At 37.0% G+C, this 19167-nt stretch overlaps 3 protein-coding genes across 10 annotated transcripts in view; 1 reads left to right on the top strand and 2 right to left on the bottom strand.

The window, feature by feature from the left end:
* cnksr2b (connector enhancer of kinase suppressor of Ras 2b) overlaps positions 1-4550 on the bottom strand; it is a 38023-nt gene extending 33473 nt beyond the window's left edge. For all 7 annotated transcript variants that reach the window (XM_084138088.1, XM_084138090.1, XM_084138093.1 and 4 more), the window contains exon 1: positions 4063-4550. In XM_084138088.1, the coding sequence (XP_083994214.1) occupies positions 4063-4126 (64 nt within the window). In that variant the 5' untranslated portion in view covers positions 4127-4550. The remainder of the gene's footprint in view (positions 1-4062) is intronic.
* A 1901-nt stretch (positions 4551-6451) lies between these two features.
* Positions 6452-11913, top strand: nlrc3l1 (NLR family, CARD domain containing 3-like 1). Its single transcript, XM_084138098.1, has 7 exons — positions 6452-6703; positions 7407-7611; positions 7879-7980; positions 8319-8411; positions 9345-9474; positions 9580-9820; positions 9907-11913. Exons 2-7 carry the CDS (start codon positions 7460-7462, stop codon positions 11487-11489), a joined length of 2301 nt encoding a protein of 766 aa, XP_083994224.1. The 5' UTR covers positions 6452-6703; positions 7407-7459; the 3' UTR covers positions 11490-11913.
* On the bottom strand, positions 11707-19139 carry LOC311098041 (hydroperoxide isomerase ALOXE3). Of its 2 annotated transcripts, none has more exons than XM_084138099.1 (15): positions 18973-19139; positions 18152-18305; positions 17824-18028; positions 17345-17426; positions 17132-17254; positions 15885-15988; positions 15599-15771; positions 15370-15513; positions 14429-14629; positions 13774-13860; positions 13529-13698; positions 13301-13422; positions 13124-13224; positions 12825-12995; positions 11707-12735 (listed from the first exon to the last, which is right to left on the bottom strand). In XM_084138099.1, exons 2-15 carry the CDS (start codon positions 18299-18301, stop codon positions 12556-12558), a joined length of 2013 nt encoding a protein of 670 aa, XP_083994225.1. In that variant the 5' UTR covers positions 18302-18305; positions 18973-19139; the 3' UTR covers positions 11707-12555. The 2 variants fall into 2 exon arrangements, with proteins under 2 accessions (XP_083994225.1, XP_083994226.1); XM_084138100.1 differs by having other exon boundaries at positions 18488-19038.
* Positions 19140-19167: the final 28 nt, after the last annotated feature.

Raw genomic sequence — 19167 nt, 5'->3', positions numbered from 1 at the left:
CCACTGTACAGTACACCATCTGTTCATGTTTATTTTAGCCACTGTCTACAGAAAGTCCAGTTTTTATGTATTTTTTCAACTTAAAATGTTTACTTTGACCTTAATTATAATGGTTGTTTTCAGTATATATTTTAAGGAACAAAGCAGTTTTAGTAGTTCAGGTAGGTTGGTACAGAACTTCTATACCTGTACTGACCCCCGACTGTATATTAACATTATATCAGTTATTGATACAGTTATTATGAACTATAAAATATACAGCTACCATAATTCCTCCAATCCAGTAATGCCTGAAACATTTGTGATTTGTATTTTTTTATCATGATTTTTGCAACCATAGCTTTCCACTAATTTCTATTCATAACACTAATTTCCCTAATTGTTTACACGTTGCCATAATAAAACTAGTTACAGCATGGCACAGGCGTGTTTGGCAGGGAAGGGTGCATCACACTAACAGTTGCTGCTGGTCAGATCTCTCTCATACCTTTAATGGCGTCCAAAAACAACGTCCCTAGCCGTAAACAACATTTTCATTTACCTTCAAAAATATTGGGAAGTGCTAAACAGATGTCAAATATGCAAGCCACAACAAAAAAAACAAACCCCACAAAAAGTTCCATATGTTAGAAGCTCAGAGTACAAAATCATATCCAATTATAGGCATAGCCTTTACACATGAAAATGCTGTATGCTGCTAGGAATGCAAGGCCTAGACACCAGACAAATACATAAGATGAAAATACAGCATCTAAAGAGTGTTCTGAGGAGATGCATTTTCATATACAGCACAAAATCCTGAGCCTCAAATAAGCAAAATGATTGCAGTCCTAGTCGACAAATTTGTGCTATTGTGTGTGGCTCAGTGTGGGCAGCATATAGCCATGCAGACTTAGATGTACTCAGTGCTGCACAATGCTGTTTTAGCTGCTAAAGGGATATTTATTCATTCATTTTGTCATCGCCCTCATGTTGTTAAAAAAGTCATCCGTAGAACACAAAAGGAGAACATTAGTAGAAAGTTCACGCTGCTCTTTTGCATATAATGAATGCAAATGGTGACCAAGTGCAGTCAAGCTCCAAATAAATTAAATATATATGGAACAAAGCAATGTGTCATGTGATGACAGATTTTGTTGTGCAAGGATTGTGAGTGAAACTTTGAAGGTATTACATGCCGCTGATCAGAAGGCTCTAATGATCACACAGATATTCACAGACACCATCAGCCCATAGGGGTTTAACACAGTCTTACACTGATACACATGCACATAAACGCTTTATCTTCAGTCTAAGCAGCTGATACAGCAGCTTGCAGGTTTTCTCTGCACATAACAGACAGATGCCGATTAAATTCTTCAGCTTTTTAGAAGCAAACATCAAGAAAATGTGTGAAGCTTCTTACATTTCTCCCTGACCCTCAGGAAGGGTTAACTTACAGAGCGACGATGTGTACTTGTGAGCATGCTTTTAGTGTGCAAACAGCATAAGAAACCCTTTCTGGCATTCCCTTAGGGAGGAACACCGCCTCGGTATAATTCTTTATGATTCCTACACTGCCTTTTCATCTCGCTTATCCTTCCTTAACAGTTTAGATTTGCTCAAAATATAAGGATGTTTGCACTTTAAAAAGTTTCCAACCTCTAGATATTTGCCTACATGTCTTCACCGCGCATATAGACGGTGATCTATATCACAAAGCATGTACTAAATCAGCTATGTTCCGGCATAAGAGCAAAATGAAATGAATAACACATTAAATCACACAGCTTATTATCGTCCATTTGAGCCATCGCCTTATTTACCCACTCTAACAAATCACACACCATCTGATTAACTAACCTCAAGCCAAGACATCCACACGTGCAGGCATACAAGCGCACATTGTTGTGCGTTTAACAAAGCTGGTTATTGCTGAAAAGCACACCTGCAGACATATTCTCACACAAGCGTACACATTGAATACCAAATTCCTATTTTGTGAATCCTCACAGGGAGGAATGAGATGGAGAAGCTGATCAACCTTTTTTCAAAAACATAATAACTTAAAGGCAAAACATTCAGCCAAGTGGAAAACTTTCCTCATTTGAATTACAAAAGACTGTCTTCCTCTCTTTTCAAAGTTCATCCAGAACTCCTGAGCAAATAAACCAGCCATTTAGACTCAAATGATCTTTCTCAAAGGAGTTCACCATATCTTATGCCAAATATATTTACAGTGTTTGGTTGTAATAGACCTAATGTGCATATTTAATAATGACACACTGGCTGCATTCAAAATCGCATATTTCCCTACTATATAGTGGGCAAAAAAAACAGTATGTGACAAAAGTAGTATGTCCGAATTCACTGTACTCATAAAAGAGTAGGCTAAAAGTACCCGGATGACCTTCAACTATCCCATGGGCTGCGAGAGAGGATTTGTAAATGGCAGTGAAGTGACGCAATTGACACTGGTAGGCCACATCATGATAATGACAACATTGCGAATGTAGTACATCCGGATTACATTCATACTACACACATTTATACAGAACAGAACAGATTTTTTTACGGTCGTGAAGTAGTTACATTCAAAATAAGTACCTACTCAAGAGAGTATGCGATTTTGGATGCAGCCACTGTTACCCTATCACATCACCTAAAAAAAAATCAATGTATGACTGTAATGTGGCAAAGACAAATTATAGTAAAAGGGATTATTTGAATGCCTTTGTGGTATAAGAGTAAATGGCACATAAAAACAAAACAACTATGAATGTTTTCTTGACATGTCGATCAAATGGTCTGCTATAGGGGCAGTTTTTTTTAGTTTTTTTTTTTTAGGCAGCAATATGGACCAGACCTTTTGTAATTTAATCAAACATAAAAGCTTCACTATATATAAAAAAAAAAAATAGGCTAATAATAAATATTTTAACAAAATTCTACAGTAAAAATTCTACAGTAAAACCCTTTAATGGTTACATTTTTATACTGAAATATATATATATATTAGATAAACAGAACAGAGTGTAATTTTACCATAACATTTTGTATAAATATAATACTCACATTATTTTACAGTTAAAGCTAAAATATCATGAACCTGTTTTTTTTATTTAAATTTAAAAATTAAATATTTCGTTTTTATTTTTGTTATCATTAATGAACACTGGGATGTTTATGTTTCAATGTATAATGTTTCTTTCATTAGTAACCTTTGTGTGTGTGTGTGTGTGTGTGTGTGTGTGTGTGTGTGTGTGTGTGTGTGTGTGTGTGTGTGTGTGTGTGTTGTCCCCATAAAGATAGTAAAACTTTAGATCACCTACATTGTGGGGACCAGCCAGCGGCGGGAAATGGATTAATAAACATACTAAATGATATTTTTTGGAAATGGGTAGGTTTAGGGGTAGGGTTAGTGTAATGGTTATAGAAAATACTGTCTGTAAAATATAAAAATTATTATGCCTATGGAGAGTCCCCACAAAAATTGCGAAACAGAGAGAGAGAGTGTGTGTGTGAGTGTGTGTGTGTGTGTGTGTGTGTGTGTGTGTGTGTGTGCAACACTGTGTTCTGTTCATTAGCCGTTGTTGCTCATGAAAAAACCCATTTTCATGAACTTCAGTGACCATGGAGGGGCCATTGAGTCTTTAACTGCCAGAGGGGTCCCAGCTGATCACTCAGCCTCCACGTGACCCGTCACTTTACATTCTGTTTGATGAGGTGACGTGACTACTCTTCATTCATTAACACCACATTTAAATACATTATGATATCTTAATCCTTTTACGTGTATTGCCGACATCAACATCTGTTAATAACAGCAATCGCTATAAGCTTAAAAGACTAAATCTTAATTGCATGACAGCTAGAGTGCGCGCGCACTGTCGCGCCTTGATACAGCGACGTTTCTTTAAAACGAGTTCAATTAAATATTTTAAGCACGCAAAAAAAAAAGGACAAATAGGTAACATTTACATTTTCATAAAGCACAAACACTGTGCACAGACGAGCCTTATTGGATATACAGTATTTCCCTCTATTGTCATAGCAAAATACATACGACTGTAAAATGCATACCTTTCATCCAGTCGACCACCTGGCTTGTTGACCACCTGCTTACAGGTTCCATGACCAGAGCCATTGTGGAAGTTTTTGCAGACGGTGCCAAACAAAGGTGCGAAGGAGGCGCTTCAGCACACTCCAGATCCACTCACGCAGATTTCTGCCTGTTTTTCATCCGCTGCATGTTTACCCTGCAATTTCTGCCTTGGTTCTTGAAAAACGAAGCGTTGGTGGTCTTTCAAGTTCAAAGCATTGCTCTGCATTCCTTCGCACTAGTCTTTGTGAGAGAGCTGTCAGAATAGCCTTAGATTTCTCTTGGTCGCGCGCGAGGGTTTATCCTCATTTCTATCATATTCATTCACGTTGCGGTGCCTTTAATGTTTCCATTCCTCATCCCATATATCGAGCCGTAGAAGAAAAACAACGGTGAATTCGCACAGCTGTTTGCCCCGTCTCAAGCTGTTACCAGTAAACAGTAGTCTGCACGCGCGCCCCTCGCGCACACTCGTATGACTCGCGCCTCGTCCATTCTTGCCAGTCGTTGGCTCTGGCAAATGAGCCGTCATGAGGGCCAAGCAGCGGAAACATCTCCATAATTGAGCTGTGTGCCAACCAGAGGATTAAATACACGCTTACATATAGGCCAGTATTCGAAGATTGGGGCTATTGCTTAACTTTTATTGTTTGCAGATTCATCATTTACTTGTGTGTTATGTTATATGTTTAGATGAACAGTATTTCTTTTAAATGACAATCTTTTTTTTTCACTTCTTACTGTTTTATGAAGAAAAACAAAAAACAATAAAAATAAATTCTGTCCCAACCCCTTTTTTTGTGTTCCATGTAAGAAAGAAAGTCATAAGGGTCTGGAACAACATGAAGGTGAATAAATTATGGATTTTTTTTTCATTTTTAGATGAACTATCTCTTTAATCCAACGTGCATGCAGATGTAAGGTGCACACACACACACACACACACACACACACACACACACACAATCTAAAGGAACATTAATATATGTGGTAGAATATGCATTCAATTGAATGCATGATTAAAATGGCAAATTTTGGCTTATTTTTTCAATAAGGTGTTTTAAATGCCTGCTGTCCTCAAAACTGGAATGACCTATAGTCAGGGCTTTGTGCATGATCATTCAAGGGGAAACATGCAGCGCCATGGGCTGACTTTCATGCCACTAGCCTGTCCCAATTAAGCCACTTTCTTTTTAAGAAACATGGTGCCAAACAAAAGAAAAAAATCATGACATGCATGAGCCAGTTTGGTTTATGTGACCGTTAATTACAGAGATAGTTTTCCTAAAAATGAAAATTCTATCATCATTTACTTACCCTGTTGTTCCAAAATAGTACTTTCTTTCTTCTGTGGAACATAAAATAATCATTTTGAGAAATGTCACAGTGTATTTTTGTACATAAAAACTAAATGGCGACCAAAACGATTTGGTTACTAATATTCTTAAAAAATATTTTTGTGCTCTTCAAAATATAAAATAACAGGGATGTATTTCACAGAGTGCTTTATGTTGATTTGACATCTCATAGGGACATAAGGGGAGTGCGCACTGCTGACAGATGTTGAGAATCCTTACTGCCGGCAGGGGTATTGAAGAGAGGCTTTTAAGGGACAAGGGGAGGAGAAGAGATCAAGGTTCAAGAGCTGCTCCATTAAGACTCAGACTCACCATCTGCAGTTAGAGTTGGAGGCTTAAACAACTATAACAAATCTACAGCATATGAGATCAGTGCCTTTCACAACGGGAATTCAGGCCTTTTAAATACAGAAACAACACAGGGATCAACACATGATCCTTCACCACAATGGTGTCAAATAGGGTATCAAGGTTAAGTCAAGGGTCTTCATCCTTTTTACACAAATGCATAGTGCATAGAAAGACAGAGCAGGGACTCCCTGTTAATTATAAAAACTTCATAGCATTTGATTAAATAAATAACACAATTTTTGTATACGTTTTTCACACAAAAATTGATCAGAAATAAATAATAATTGGCAGAACCCTGTTGAAGACCTCTGTTTTTTTTAACATGGGGAAGCAAAATAGAAAGGGAAAATGGGAAATTAAAAAGAAAGCTATAATAAATAGCCAACACTACAAGCCAATAAATAACCAAAATATGACTTAATTAAACATTACACATATTTACTGAATAAATAACACAAATATAAACCTAAAGCAAATAATATGTGACAAAACACAATGCTCCTGCTGAAACACACAACCAGCTCAAAACATCAGAATAAAAGCTTGATCTGTTCCCAGAGACACTAAAAGTAGCAGGTGACAGATTACAGTTAATACACTTACAAAATCTACTTCACTAAAATTTCTTGCTGTCTCTTTAAGAAAATAAGGAAGTAGGCCTATAACTTCAAACCGAAAGTGATAGGTGCGTGTTTGGTAGATGTTTGTTCGCTGGTAAAGTGTAGGCTAATACACGGGCTTGTAGTGGCATACGGGCCCAGAAATTAATCACAGATGAAAATATTTTGTGAATAGATAGGCTATCATTTAAAGTTAACCAACCGGTTTTATTCGTTTCGTCTTCTGGAATTATATGTGAACCAGACGTGGGATCGAGACGATTGCGGATCCAGAAACATTGCAATAAACAAAGGTGAAATCATTCGATATCTTCTCTAAAGCTCTCATTTGACCACATATAAGGTCATATAAAGTGAAGATACAAAACTTTCTTGTAGCTACCATGAAACAGGCTAACCAAATATTGTCTTCTTTCTACAACATAATTAACGTATTTTTTCACACCGTGCATAGATAAACCTAATGCAATCGTTCTTGTTTGTATATTTATAAGGCCAACGGCAACATGGAGTGGACCAGTGCAACTTGTTTTATTAACTAGTTATAGCTAGTTAATAAAAGTTCTCTTTTAGTTCTCTAGAAAAGACGACACGTAAAGATTAGCTCTAGCTATGTCGAGTCTTCTCGTACAAAAGTACGGCAAAAGTAAAACAGCGCATTTTAAAGTTTATGTGCGTGTACATTAGTCACATAATATGAATATTTCATTGTTGCACAGAGGCAGTTTGTGATTGGCTGTTGACAGTTGCAACAGTAAACTCGCTGACATTAGCATCATTATTTCACACTATCAATGCGCCGCAAATTGTAGTAAAATAGTGTAAAACGTTACTTAACCAGGGTTTTAAAGGGGTTAAGCGTTACTACTGTAACAAAAAAAGACTTTTATTTAAGGAAAAATTGGGCAATATTGGAGCCCTCCGACAGGAGGATACATGTGCCATTCACATGAAAGGCAAATTAACTTTGCAATATCTGCGTATTGCTTTTAACAGGGTAAAAACACCAAGCTGCTTCTGACAAGCGGGGGAAACGCTGCAAGTACGAGATGGACGACGACGGAGTAGACATGGCGTCAGACAACAGTCTGCCATTAGGAATCGGGGCTTCCGCCTTCGGGAGTGAAAATGGGGATGAAGAGGACGACTTCATTCCTCAGAGGACACTTCCATTCACCCTCGGATACTCCGATCCTGTGGGGTAATATGGTTTTTGGTATTCTGATATCTGATATTCGTGTGATAGGGTTCAGAAAGGAATATCCATGTTGACGTGCATTATTTTAGACGCACGCATGCTTGACTGTTGTGTAAGTGCGCCGCCTGCTGGTAAGACCAGGAACACGCCAGTATTTGTGTACTACGTTTAGTGTTGCTTACCTTGGTTAATTAAATCTCATTCGCTTTCATTTGATTGTCTTTTTCATGTTTATATTTACATGTCATTTACAATTATCTTTCTCACCAGACAATACGTGGAGAGAGCTGAGTCCCCTGCACCCAGTTACGCTTCCATGCAAAGTGACAGCTGGTCAGAAACAAGAGAGGAGCATGAAGAAGGTTGCACAAAGTAAGTTTGCTTCACTTTCATTCAGCCCGAAGAATTGTCTGTTTTTTTGTTTTGTTTTTAAGATTATAAGACATAAGTCCAGACCTGGGCCATCCTTCATATTGTCATCTTTCCTTGCAGAATTAATATATTCATCATAAAGTTGAAGATAAGAGCATTTTAAAAAGAGGATTTAGACTTTGAGCAGTAGTGAGATATGTAGCATAGCGTATGTATGAAAATGATACCTAAAATGGGTTGTTTGAAAGGTCAGAGACTTTGCTCTCTTTGTGTTTGTGGTTTAGGTTGCTATTCTTGTAATTCTGGTTGCCCTGGTTAAGATTTTCAGCTTTCCACAGGGTTCTGTTGTGCAGACGGGATTCGTCTGCTTCTAGCAATGAGCCCTATAGTAGTGATGAGGACATGAATCCAGAGGGTGATGCTGAAGAAAGGTGAGTGAAAGTCACATGATGCATCTGTATCATTCTGGCCAAATATTGGTATACAACTCAGAAGTCGTATAGAGATTATACATATTGTTAAAAAGAAAAAAAAGATTTGAATTTTAAGCCTGGCCTATATAATTTAAATGATTAATGTATTTACACACTTGGTTATGATGCTTACATTTTCATTAAAATACTCATTTTTGTTGTACAGATTTATACTTGTACACTTATTTTAATTTTAAAATACATTTTAATGTGGGAGGGAAAATTAAACATTTAGCTGAACCTTTTATTTTTGATTAAAGTTAACATAATATTGTATTTTTTTTCACTGCATATTTTTATATCCATATTATTTATTTAAGTAATTTATAAAATACACTACCATTCAAATGTTTGGGATCAGTAAATTTAAAATTTTCCAAAAGTATTTTAAATATTAAAAAAAGATTTAGATTTCAAAAGAATGCAGTTCTTTTTATCTTTATAAAAAAAAAAAAATGAAAAAAATGCATACTGTATAATGGTTTCCATAAAAACATTAAGCAGCACAACTACTATTTTCAACATTGATAATAATAAGTAAATATAAATAATTGTTCTTTGAGCAACAAATCAACATATTAGAATGGTTTCTGAAGGATCATGTGACTGGAGTAATGATGCTGAAAATTCAGCTTTACCATCACATGGAATAAATTAAATTTAAAATATATTTAAATTGAAAATAGTTATTTTAAATTGTAATAATATTTCACAATATTACTGTTTTTACTGTATTCTTGGTCAAATAAATGTAGCCTTGATGAGCATAAGAGAATTCTTTCAAAATCATTAAAAAAATCTTAGACCCCAAACCTTTGAACAGTGGTGTTCGTGTAGTTTTCATTTATCCTCACCTGAATATTCTAAATAACTCCTCCTTTTTAAAATAAGCACACGGAAGAAGATCAGAAAGGAAGCTACCCTGAAACAACAAAAAGTCCCTGTTCCTGTAAAACCAGAGTTGGTAGTAGATCCAAATGAGAAAAGGCATCCAGCGATGACGGTGAAATTTGCTTTCGAGGTAAGGCCTACAACCAATGGACATCCATTTATAGCAATCACAATATTACCATCAGTTGCCTTTTACAATGAGTTGAGAAAACTATCGTTCTGTGCTACATCTCAGGCCCTCACAATCTGCCTAAAGAAACTTGCACAGGACGAATTAAAGTACTTCAAAAAACAAATGTGGGAACGATATCCAGAGCGCTTCCGTGATCCCCTGGATGGGCTTGATATTGTGGATCTGGTGGATAAGATGCTGGAGATCTGTGATATTGAGGTGTCTCTGAAGATCACTCTGGCGCTATTTGAGGTCATGAACTTTAAGAAACTGACTGAATATATGAAAGGACTATGCAAAAGAAGTAAGTCATATTATTTTATCCTCGTTAAAGCATTACAGTGCATTTCAAACAGTTGTCTTAAAGTCTTTCATTTGGATGTTTCACAGACGAAGTGCGCTACGAGTTGAAATTGGCTCTGAAGAAGAAGTATGAGATGGTGTATGAGGGTTTTGGTCCACAAGGACAGCCAGTTCCCTTTGAATCTGTCTATACAGACCTTTACATGACAGATGGCATTAATGCATCAGTGAACAGCGAGCATGAGTTCAGATCAAAGATAGAAGAGCTCCAAGAGACTGGCAAAGTGAACAGGACGCCATTAACCGGAAATGACTTATTTCCCGCTGTGACTACGAGGGCGAGGCACATAAGGTCGGTGTTATCCAGAGGAGTCCCAGGAAGTGGCAAATCATTTGCAGTGCAGCGCTTCATCCTCGACTGGGCGGATGGAAAAGTCCACCAAGGTATTTTCTTTCTCATTCCTCTGCAGTTCAAGGAATTGAACAAGATGCTGGAAGGAGAGCATACCCTCCTCTCTCTAATCAGCACCTTCTATCCAGAGATGAAGGAAATAGACACTCTCGAATTTGAGGGCTGCCCAGTAATGTTCATATTCGACGGCCTAGATGACACTCAAATCCACTTTACCTTCCGGAGAACAGCATATTGGTGTGATGCGTGCAGGCCTTCGAGTGTGAAAGTGTTGATTACTAACCTCGTCAGGGGGAACCTGCTCTATAACGCCTTCGTGTGGATCATTTCTAGGGCAGGAGCTCTGGATGTGATCCCACCAGAACACGTCCACCAACTTGTGGAGGTTCGTGGCTTTACTGATGAACAGAAAGAGGCCTATTTCAGGAAGACGATCGTAGACCGAGACCTTGCTGAGAGGGTGATCGCTCACATCAAGTCTTCTAAGACGCTGTTTATTATGTGCCACTTGCCGTTGTTCTGCTGGGTGGCATCTAAAGTGCTGCAGCGACAGTTTCAGTCTCTTGCACCATCAGCACAGGTGCCCAAAACTCTTACCAATCTGTACACCATCATGCTGCATCGTCACACTCAAATGTCCGTTCAGAAACTGCAGAATGACCCCACTGAAGAAACCAAAGGTCTTACTGCTGATCAGCTGCTCATTAAGCTTGCAAAGCTGTCCTACAGCATGCTTGAGAAGAACGAGTTTCAGATGGAGAAAGAACATTGGGACGAGGTTGAATTGCCGGATTCGTACCCGGCCATGGCCTGCACCGGTCTCTGCACTGAGTATTACAGAGAGAAGTACATGATTTACACCGAGAAGGTGAGCTGCTTTGCTCATCCGACCATTCAGGAATACCTCGCTGCTCTTCATGTTTTCTTCTGTTTCAAGAAACATGGGAAGAATATCCTTGAGCAGAGCAAGCTGAAGGTCTTAAAGGTTTCCTTGACGGAGTTACTCAAGAGTGCAGTTGACAAAGCATTAAGCTCTAAGAACAGCAACTTTGATATCTTTCTCCGCTTTCTGCTGGGTTTGTCTGTGGAGGCCAACCAGGAGCTGCTCAAGAGCCTCCTTCAGATCTCTACTGGTTCTAGCCAGAATGCAAGGGAGGAGACGACACGATACATTACTAAGAAAATCAAAGAAGGCCACTTCCCGGAAAAAACGGAAAACCTTAAGCGGTGCATTGATGAACTTAACCCACAACTGTAGCACTGATGTGTTGGTTAAAAGTTGACAAACTTCAGAGAGTGACGCTATTGCATTGTCTCTTGCCAAAAGATTGAGGTGGTAGAAAAATAATCTGTTAAGAATGTATATCATCCAGGTCTACATTGAGTGTCTTGCAGTGGCATTTTTGTTTGTTTTTTTCATCAGTATAAGACAAATTGTGTGTAAACACTCTAAGAATTGTTCAATCACGTTTTTTGGAGAGTTTTGTTATTGCATTTGGATATTGTTACTGCAGCTTTTGTATTCAAGACTGTTCATGGGAATGTTGGCGTAAAAGTACATACATTTAAAGTGGGGATAGTATTAAATGCTGTTATTAGGAATTATTCCATATCAAACCTAAACATGCATGGAATATTTGTAGCACTTGTCCATAAAATAAAAAATAAAGACCTGCTCAAAAGTCGGTTTTGATGCTTCTTTTTTTAAAATACATTTATTTATTGTGCATTTTTAAAACACTATCTAGGATGATTTCAACAGCATTTAAATCAAGTCAATATTGACAAATGAGAGTATATATATATACACAGTAATTTCAAAGAATTAAAAATGTATTCATCAGAATAGTTTTATAACTTAAATGTTGAATTAGAAATTTTACATGTTTCAAAACAGCATCTTAATCAAATCAATAAAGACAAATGAGTAATTATTATTATTATATAGTAAACAAATATTCATCCTAATTTAGGTTTAAAAATGATTTTAAATTCACTTTTAAATGTTATAAATTAACATACACATGTTCAAAAATAATAATAAACACCTGGTTTCACAGACAGGGCTTAGATTAGGCCTTAGTTCAATTAGGACATTTAAGTAGCTTTTATAAATGTGTCCTAGAAAAAAAACTTCACTAATGTGCATCTTGACACAAAACAATGGCAGTAACATATTTTAATATATGCTTTCGTTTAAAACACCTCAAACATGCATTTTAGTCTGGGACTAGGCTTAAGCCCTTGTCTGTGAAACCAGGGGACTGCATGTAAAATAATACTAAAACATCATGTTTTAGTCCTGAGTCACACACCGCTCTGTGTCAAATGCTGACACTGTTGCTGATTGTATCAGGGCACATGTACGTGTAAGGCACTTGCAGCCCTGTGTTTCTGTCTTTGATGGACTCACTCAAAAAGGACAGCTCTGCTTGATAATCTCTGATCATTTTCTGGGGAGCCGTCTGGCAAAAGTAGTCCTCAGGGTATTGCCCAAGTGAAACCTGCATAAAAGATTAGAACGAATTTGTAGGGATTTGTGATTATTTACAACAAATGGGATAATGCAATCAGTTGAGTAGGAAACGCTCACTAAATCTGATGAAGGTTTGCTCAAGAGCCAAAAGACTGATACTAGATATGCAGAGGTGTTCATGTCAGGTAGAGTGTCCAGCAGGGTGTTTTTGTCTGAGCTACCCTTAGATGTAGGAGGGGGTCTTTTTAGAGAGCCAGGGGCGTTGGGAAACCAATTACCATAGTCAAACTAAGTAAAAAATGTAGATCATTACACACACACACATATATATACATATATATATATATATATATATATATATATATATATATATATATATTTTAAGTAGAATCATTTTCAGTTCATTTTAAACTTACCAGTCCTGCTCTGAGGGCAGAATGTTGAGCTGAAACTGTGAAGACCACCATGGTTACAAATTTAATGACCTCCTCCACTGTACTAAAACACTGAGGTATTCCTAAATGAGATGAAAAGGATGATTGATGATGAAAAATATAATGACATCACACCTATGGCCATATCACTTTACTTACCTGTGCTGCTCTTCTCAAGAAACCCATTGATGAAGATCTCCTTGATCCAGTCCTGGAGTTCAGTGTCCCGCTGCACATCACCGTCACTCTTGTAATAAAACTCCACCATGCTCCTTACAAAACTAGAGAACGACACCAAAATCACCACAAAGTCATCTGATTTGTATTTGGCACACTGAAGAATGCTTTCAATATGCCATGAAAGAAATGTAATTATGCAAAAATTACTCATTTATGATGCCCCAGATCTGAAGTCCATCGTCTCTGTAAAAGAAGTTGGGAATAGATTCCAGACCACGGTCACTGATGTCTTCAAGCAGGCAGAGAGAGCTGTAGGTCAGGTCTGAGAGCGCCTTCTTCATGAGATCGGTCATCCCTTCATCTCCAATACTGGTATTCTGAAGTGATAATGATTTGCAAGTAATTGTGTTCATTAAAAAATAAATGAAAATAAAAATGTCCTAAGTCAATACCTGAGTGACAGCACCCTTAGGACCGATAAGTCTGTCCCGAATAAGGGTGTTTATCTGAAGGGTATAACGTGTGTGTGGCATCAGCAACTATGAGAGAATCACAGATATGAAAATTAGTCATAATGATTTTAAAGAGGACCTATTATGCTTTTTTACATTTTCAACTTTTTTTGGTGTGTAATGTTGCTGTTTGAGTGGTTATGGTAAGTGGCGTGAAATTTCCGAAACACGTTTGAAGTTGTTGACCAATCAGAATACAGTGACCCAGCTGACCAATCAGAGCATATTACGCTTTTCGGAAGGAGTGGCTTCAGAGACACAGTAACGAAACAGAACGTTACTGAAAGACTAGGAAGAGTGGTGCTGCGACAATTTAAAATATGTGAAAAATAAGTGCTTTGCCAAGCGTGAAAAACTAATCTAGTAGACCCCAAAAACAACTATGTAAAAGGGCATAATATGGCCTCTTTAATACATCAGATCTTGAGACTCACTGTAAAGGTTTTACTCATCCAGGTTATGGCAGAATGTCAGGTATTGTACTGATTTCTTTGAGCTGTAATGTATATTTCTTTGGTCCAAGTGTGTTTATACTCAGAAGTATTAAAAAAGGTCCTGTAAACAAATGAGCTGCACCTGACAGTATCTTGAGTACCTTATGTATTGGGTGAGCGGCCGAGAGGTTCCTTAGTAATGACACTGTAAAGGTCTCAGCCAACAGATGGGTGCGCAGATAGAAAGATGCCTGATGCTCAAGACAGTCTGCGTTCCTCACATAGATTTTGGCAAGCTGCCAATCATACTCACAGTCGCTAGGCAGGAAAACTGGATTGTCGTCTGACGCCTGTTGTTGCAACTGACACAGCAATGACAGACCAAATGGGAATCACAGTTAATCATTTGCTGTAAAATTAACAATACATACTCAGCAAGATTAAGAAAGTATAAACAATCTTCAAGGTTGGTTTGTTATTTTGTTACTGGCCATCTTACTGGCCATGTCTGTCACACTAAAACAAAAAAATGTAATCAGCATTTTTGTCTCGTTTCCAAGAGAAAATGTTTAAACATCCTAAAAGCAAGATCAAATCTAAATTCGGATTAGATAAAATTGATCTGTGTACATTTGTTAAATTTAATTATTTATTTATTATTTTAAGTATATTGCTTTGGAAAATAAGTTTTTTTTTAAACTGATTAAAATACCTTTTATCTAAAATCTTATATTTATATTTTTAAAACAGATTTTAAACATAAACCTCACAAAATTTTGTATTAACCTCACTAGATTTCTGTTAAAAAAAATCAGTGGGCTAAGAAAAATAAACCTTATTCATATATATACTTTTCAAATAAAATGTATCTTGTTTTAAGGAAGTTTAAAAATACTGATATTATTATAAAATACTAATATTATTTTATTTTGTAAGGTTTTCTTCAGGGAATTGTTTGTTGTCGTATGTTTGTTTTTTAACCTTATATATATATATATATATATATAAAAGGGTGATAAGATGCCAGAATGAATACACATATTTTAAGATTTGGTCCAGTCCATTCTGATACTGTCTTAAGTCAGTAAAACCCAGCAAATACCTGAATAGCAATAGGCAGAAGTTTGCCCAATTGGTTCTTGTATAGCAGACACAGTGGAGCCGCAACATACTGCTGCTTCCCATTGATGACTTGAGCCGGTAAATCTGCCAGTCTTTTATAGTCACATAAGAATATGTTTCCTTGCTGTTGGGTTAAAAAAGCAAACAATTTATAGTTTGTGTTGCATTCATATTGAGAAAGCAAGAGAGCAAATTTGATATTGTTTTACCTTCATCTCTTGAGTAAGAGAAGTTCCACTCCCTAGAAAAGGCTGCACCATACCGTCATTAACAGCAAAGTTCAGAGGAAGCTCAGTGCATCGGCGGAGCATCATTGGATTGGGGCCATTTAGGAGCTGGTATCCAAAAAATTCATCATCCATCCAGTGCAGCTGCACATATTCTATTAAAAAAAGGATTGCAACCACAAAACTGACAGAATTATTTCAGTTTTACTGCACTCGGCATCTGATGTCAACATATCAGTGTAACAGATCACTTTAGCAGCTATCATACCAGAGATAGTGGTTTGAGATGGCCAAAAGGCACTCTTCATGTCTTCCATTTGAACCCACTGATCAGGTTTTTTCACCAGTTTCTTCATTTTGATCTCACCAAGCCTGGAAGATAAATTCATCATTGGTGTAAAGAAGTGACCAGGCAGGATATACTAATACCTATAATAATAATAATAATACAACCCCATTTCCATTTTGTAAAATGCAAGAAAATCAAGAATCTAGTTTGTTAATTCTCTTTCAACTTTATTTATCTGACAAAAGTACAAAGATAAGATTTTCAATGTTTTTTGTAAATATAATTTTTTTTTATTTTGATGGCTGAAACACTCCAAAAATGTTGGGACAAAAGGAAAATAAAGGTGAAAAGATTATAGAATATCCAAGTTAAACTGTTTTAAAACAGTCCACAATGAGCAGGTGAATTGGTAATAGGTGAGGGTATCATATTTGTGTGTAAAAGTAGCATCCACCAAAGGCTCAGTCTTTGTAAGCAAAGATGGATCATGGCGTGCCACTTAGTGAGAAATGTCCAACAATTCAAAAATCACATTTCTCAGTGGAAGATTGCAAAGTATTTAGGTCTTTCACCATCTACCATACATAATATTGTGAAAAGATTCAGGGAATCAAGAGAAATCTCAGTCTGTGTAGGGCAAGGCAGGAGACCTCTGTTGAATGTGTGACCTTTGAGCCCTCACATGGCATTGCATGAGAGACCATCATGATACAGCGTTAAATATAGCCACATGTGCTAAGGAGTACTTTAAAAAACAAGTTGTCATTTCCTGCGAGTTCTCTGGGCCTAATCTCATCTCAGATGGTCTTAAAGACAGTGGAAATGTGTGTGGTGGTCAGATGAGTCCACGTTTCAGATTGAATTTGGAAAAAATGGACATTGAGTTCTCGATCCAGACTTTCATCAGTGACAGGTAAAAAAAAAAACCAAACATCTGTCATGGTATGGGGGTGCATCAATGCAAACGGATTGGGTGACTTGCATATGTGTGTCAATTCCCAAACGATTAAAAAGTGTAATTAAAAGGAAACGTGATGTGACAGTGGTAACCAACTTTTTTGGCTGATTTTAAGTTGGTCAGTAAAAACATTGAAAATCTTCTCTTTGTACTTTTGTCACTTAAGAGAAAAGAGAACTAACAAATCACAGATTCTTGATTTTTTTGCATTTTACAAAATGTCCCAACTTTCCTTGAAAACGGGGTTGTAGGTTAGGAGGAACCTTACGCAGTTGAGCTGTTGAAAGCTGAATCCATGTCTTTAGTGAAAGAGAAGCGGACCACTGAGGGAAGAGACAGGGGCTCCTGAAAACACGTACACTGTGGGAGACCTGTTTTGAACTCAGTCCACCTCGAGGAAAAGCAAAGATACACAAACACATGTAACAATGAGGAGGGCACAAAATTATTGCAAAGACAAATCTTGGTCGTGCAAACTTACTGGTACACTTGTTTGTTATGCTTCATCTCATTTTTTCTGTGCTCTTTCACTTGTGAATATTTTTCGTCATAGATTTTTGTAGCTGTCAGACATTATAAAAGTAACAGAAAGTTACTGAAGTCAAGTTCGACAGAAAATCCCAGTCAGAAAAGACATACATTACAGTTCAAAAGTTGGTCAGGAAGATATTTTTTAACGTTTTTGAAAGAAGTCTATTATGCTCACCAAGGCTGCATTTATTTGAAAAAAAAAAGCTCAAAAGAACGGAACATAAATATTTTGTTACATTATAAATGGCATTACTGTCACTTTTGATCAATTTAATGCATCCTTGCTGAATAAAAGTATTATTTATTTTATAATCTTACTGGCCCCAAACATTTGAATGGTATGTATGTAAAATATAAATGATCACTGCTTAGAACAATGATAACAATGGTATTTATCAATAATATATATATATATATATATACACAAACCTTTGGCCTCTCGCAGCTCAATCACTTCCCCCTCTGCTATCCAGCGATAGCATGGGAAATGGATCACATCCTTCTCGGGGGTTCTTACTTTTACCAGAGAGCAGAACCAGTCATTCTCTGGCAAGAACATGAAATTATCTTTCTCAAGTCTGATAAGCAGCAGGTAGCCGATTGTGAACCTGGTTGTCACTTTGTACTTTACTTTCTAGGTAAAACAAACAAAAACAATACTACAGTTAGAGAAGCTGATGGCTCATTTCAGTCAGATATTTCTTGTGCACATTTTAACTGTTTTAAATTGAACATTTTAAATATATATATATCTCACCATGCCAGTCTTAAAATCTCTACCAAGGCTGTCAAGCTTGGTCCGCTCACTCTCTCCATGTGTGCCAATTAGAGTAATGAATATTTTGTCAAAAGTGCCCGCGTGGGTCATGGAGCCTGTGGTAACCTCTACTTCATATATGGCCTCCATTGCACTGAAAAGGAACACAGAGGTTTTGTACGTGCTCTTGATTTTTAATCAAAATCATATTCTTATCCAGTAGGTAGGCTACTATTTGTTTTACGGTAAAATATATTAGTCTAAAAATGTCCACAATGCGTATACATTTTACATTAGAGATAGTTCGCACAAAAAAAAGTCGTATCATTTACTCACCTTTATGTCGTCCAAACCATATGGGTTCAAACCTGACTTCCCTTTTCTGTGGTTAATGAAGATATTTTGAAAAAATGTGTTTTTGTCCATAATAGAAGTCAACTGTAACCAAAACGGTTTGGTTATATATCAACATTCTTCAAAATGTCTTCTATCGTGTTCCACTGAAGAAAGTCACGCGGGTTTGGAAAAACATAAGGCTAAAAAAATATATAAAAATGTTCATTGTTGTTTGAACTAACCCTTTACGATAAAAATGTAAATGTAAAGAATCGAATTTGCTTTTTTAGACTGTATCTCTGCTTTTACTCTATTTTACACAGGACGAGAGCAGCAGACAGTACACTTGCGTCGCGTTGACGAAAAGTAGACGATGCGTCCGGCGTGGATTATAAGCATAAACCTCACTAAATGTAGTTCAATGTAAAATTACAGTATATAATATATAGATGTATATTTAGCATACCTTTTCAAAGAAAACATACCTGAGGTAAATGTGCAAGCAGAGCCTGAAAGACTGTTGAAAGTCATATGAGGAAAACCTAAAGCCCAGTAGCAGGACCCTGCCAAACTGGATTCTGTTTTTCCAATAGAGAAAAGCTCAGGCTCAGGCAAATCGAGCAGCAGGTGAAACTAGAATAATACTGGTTGTAGCCTACCATAAAAGGACATTCCTGCAG

The sequence above is a fragment of the Abramis brama genome (assembly GCF_963993115.1).
Source record: "Abramis brama genome assembly, chromosome: 15".
Classification (NCBI taxonomy): Eukaryota; Metazoa; Chordata; class Actinopteri; order Cypriniformes; family Leuciscidae; genus Abramis; species Abramis brama.
This window is presented reverse-complemented; position numbering and strand designations above follow the sequence as displayed.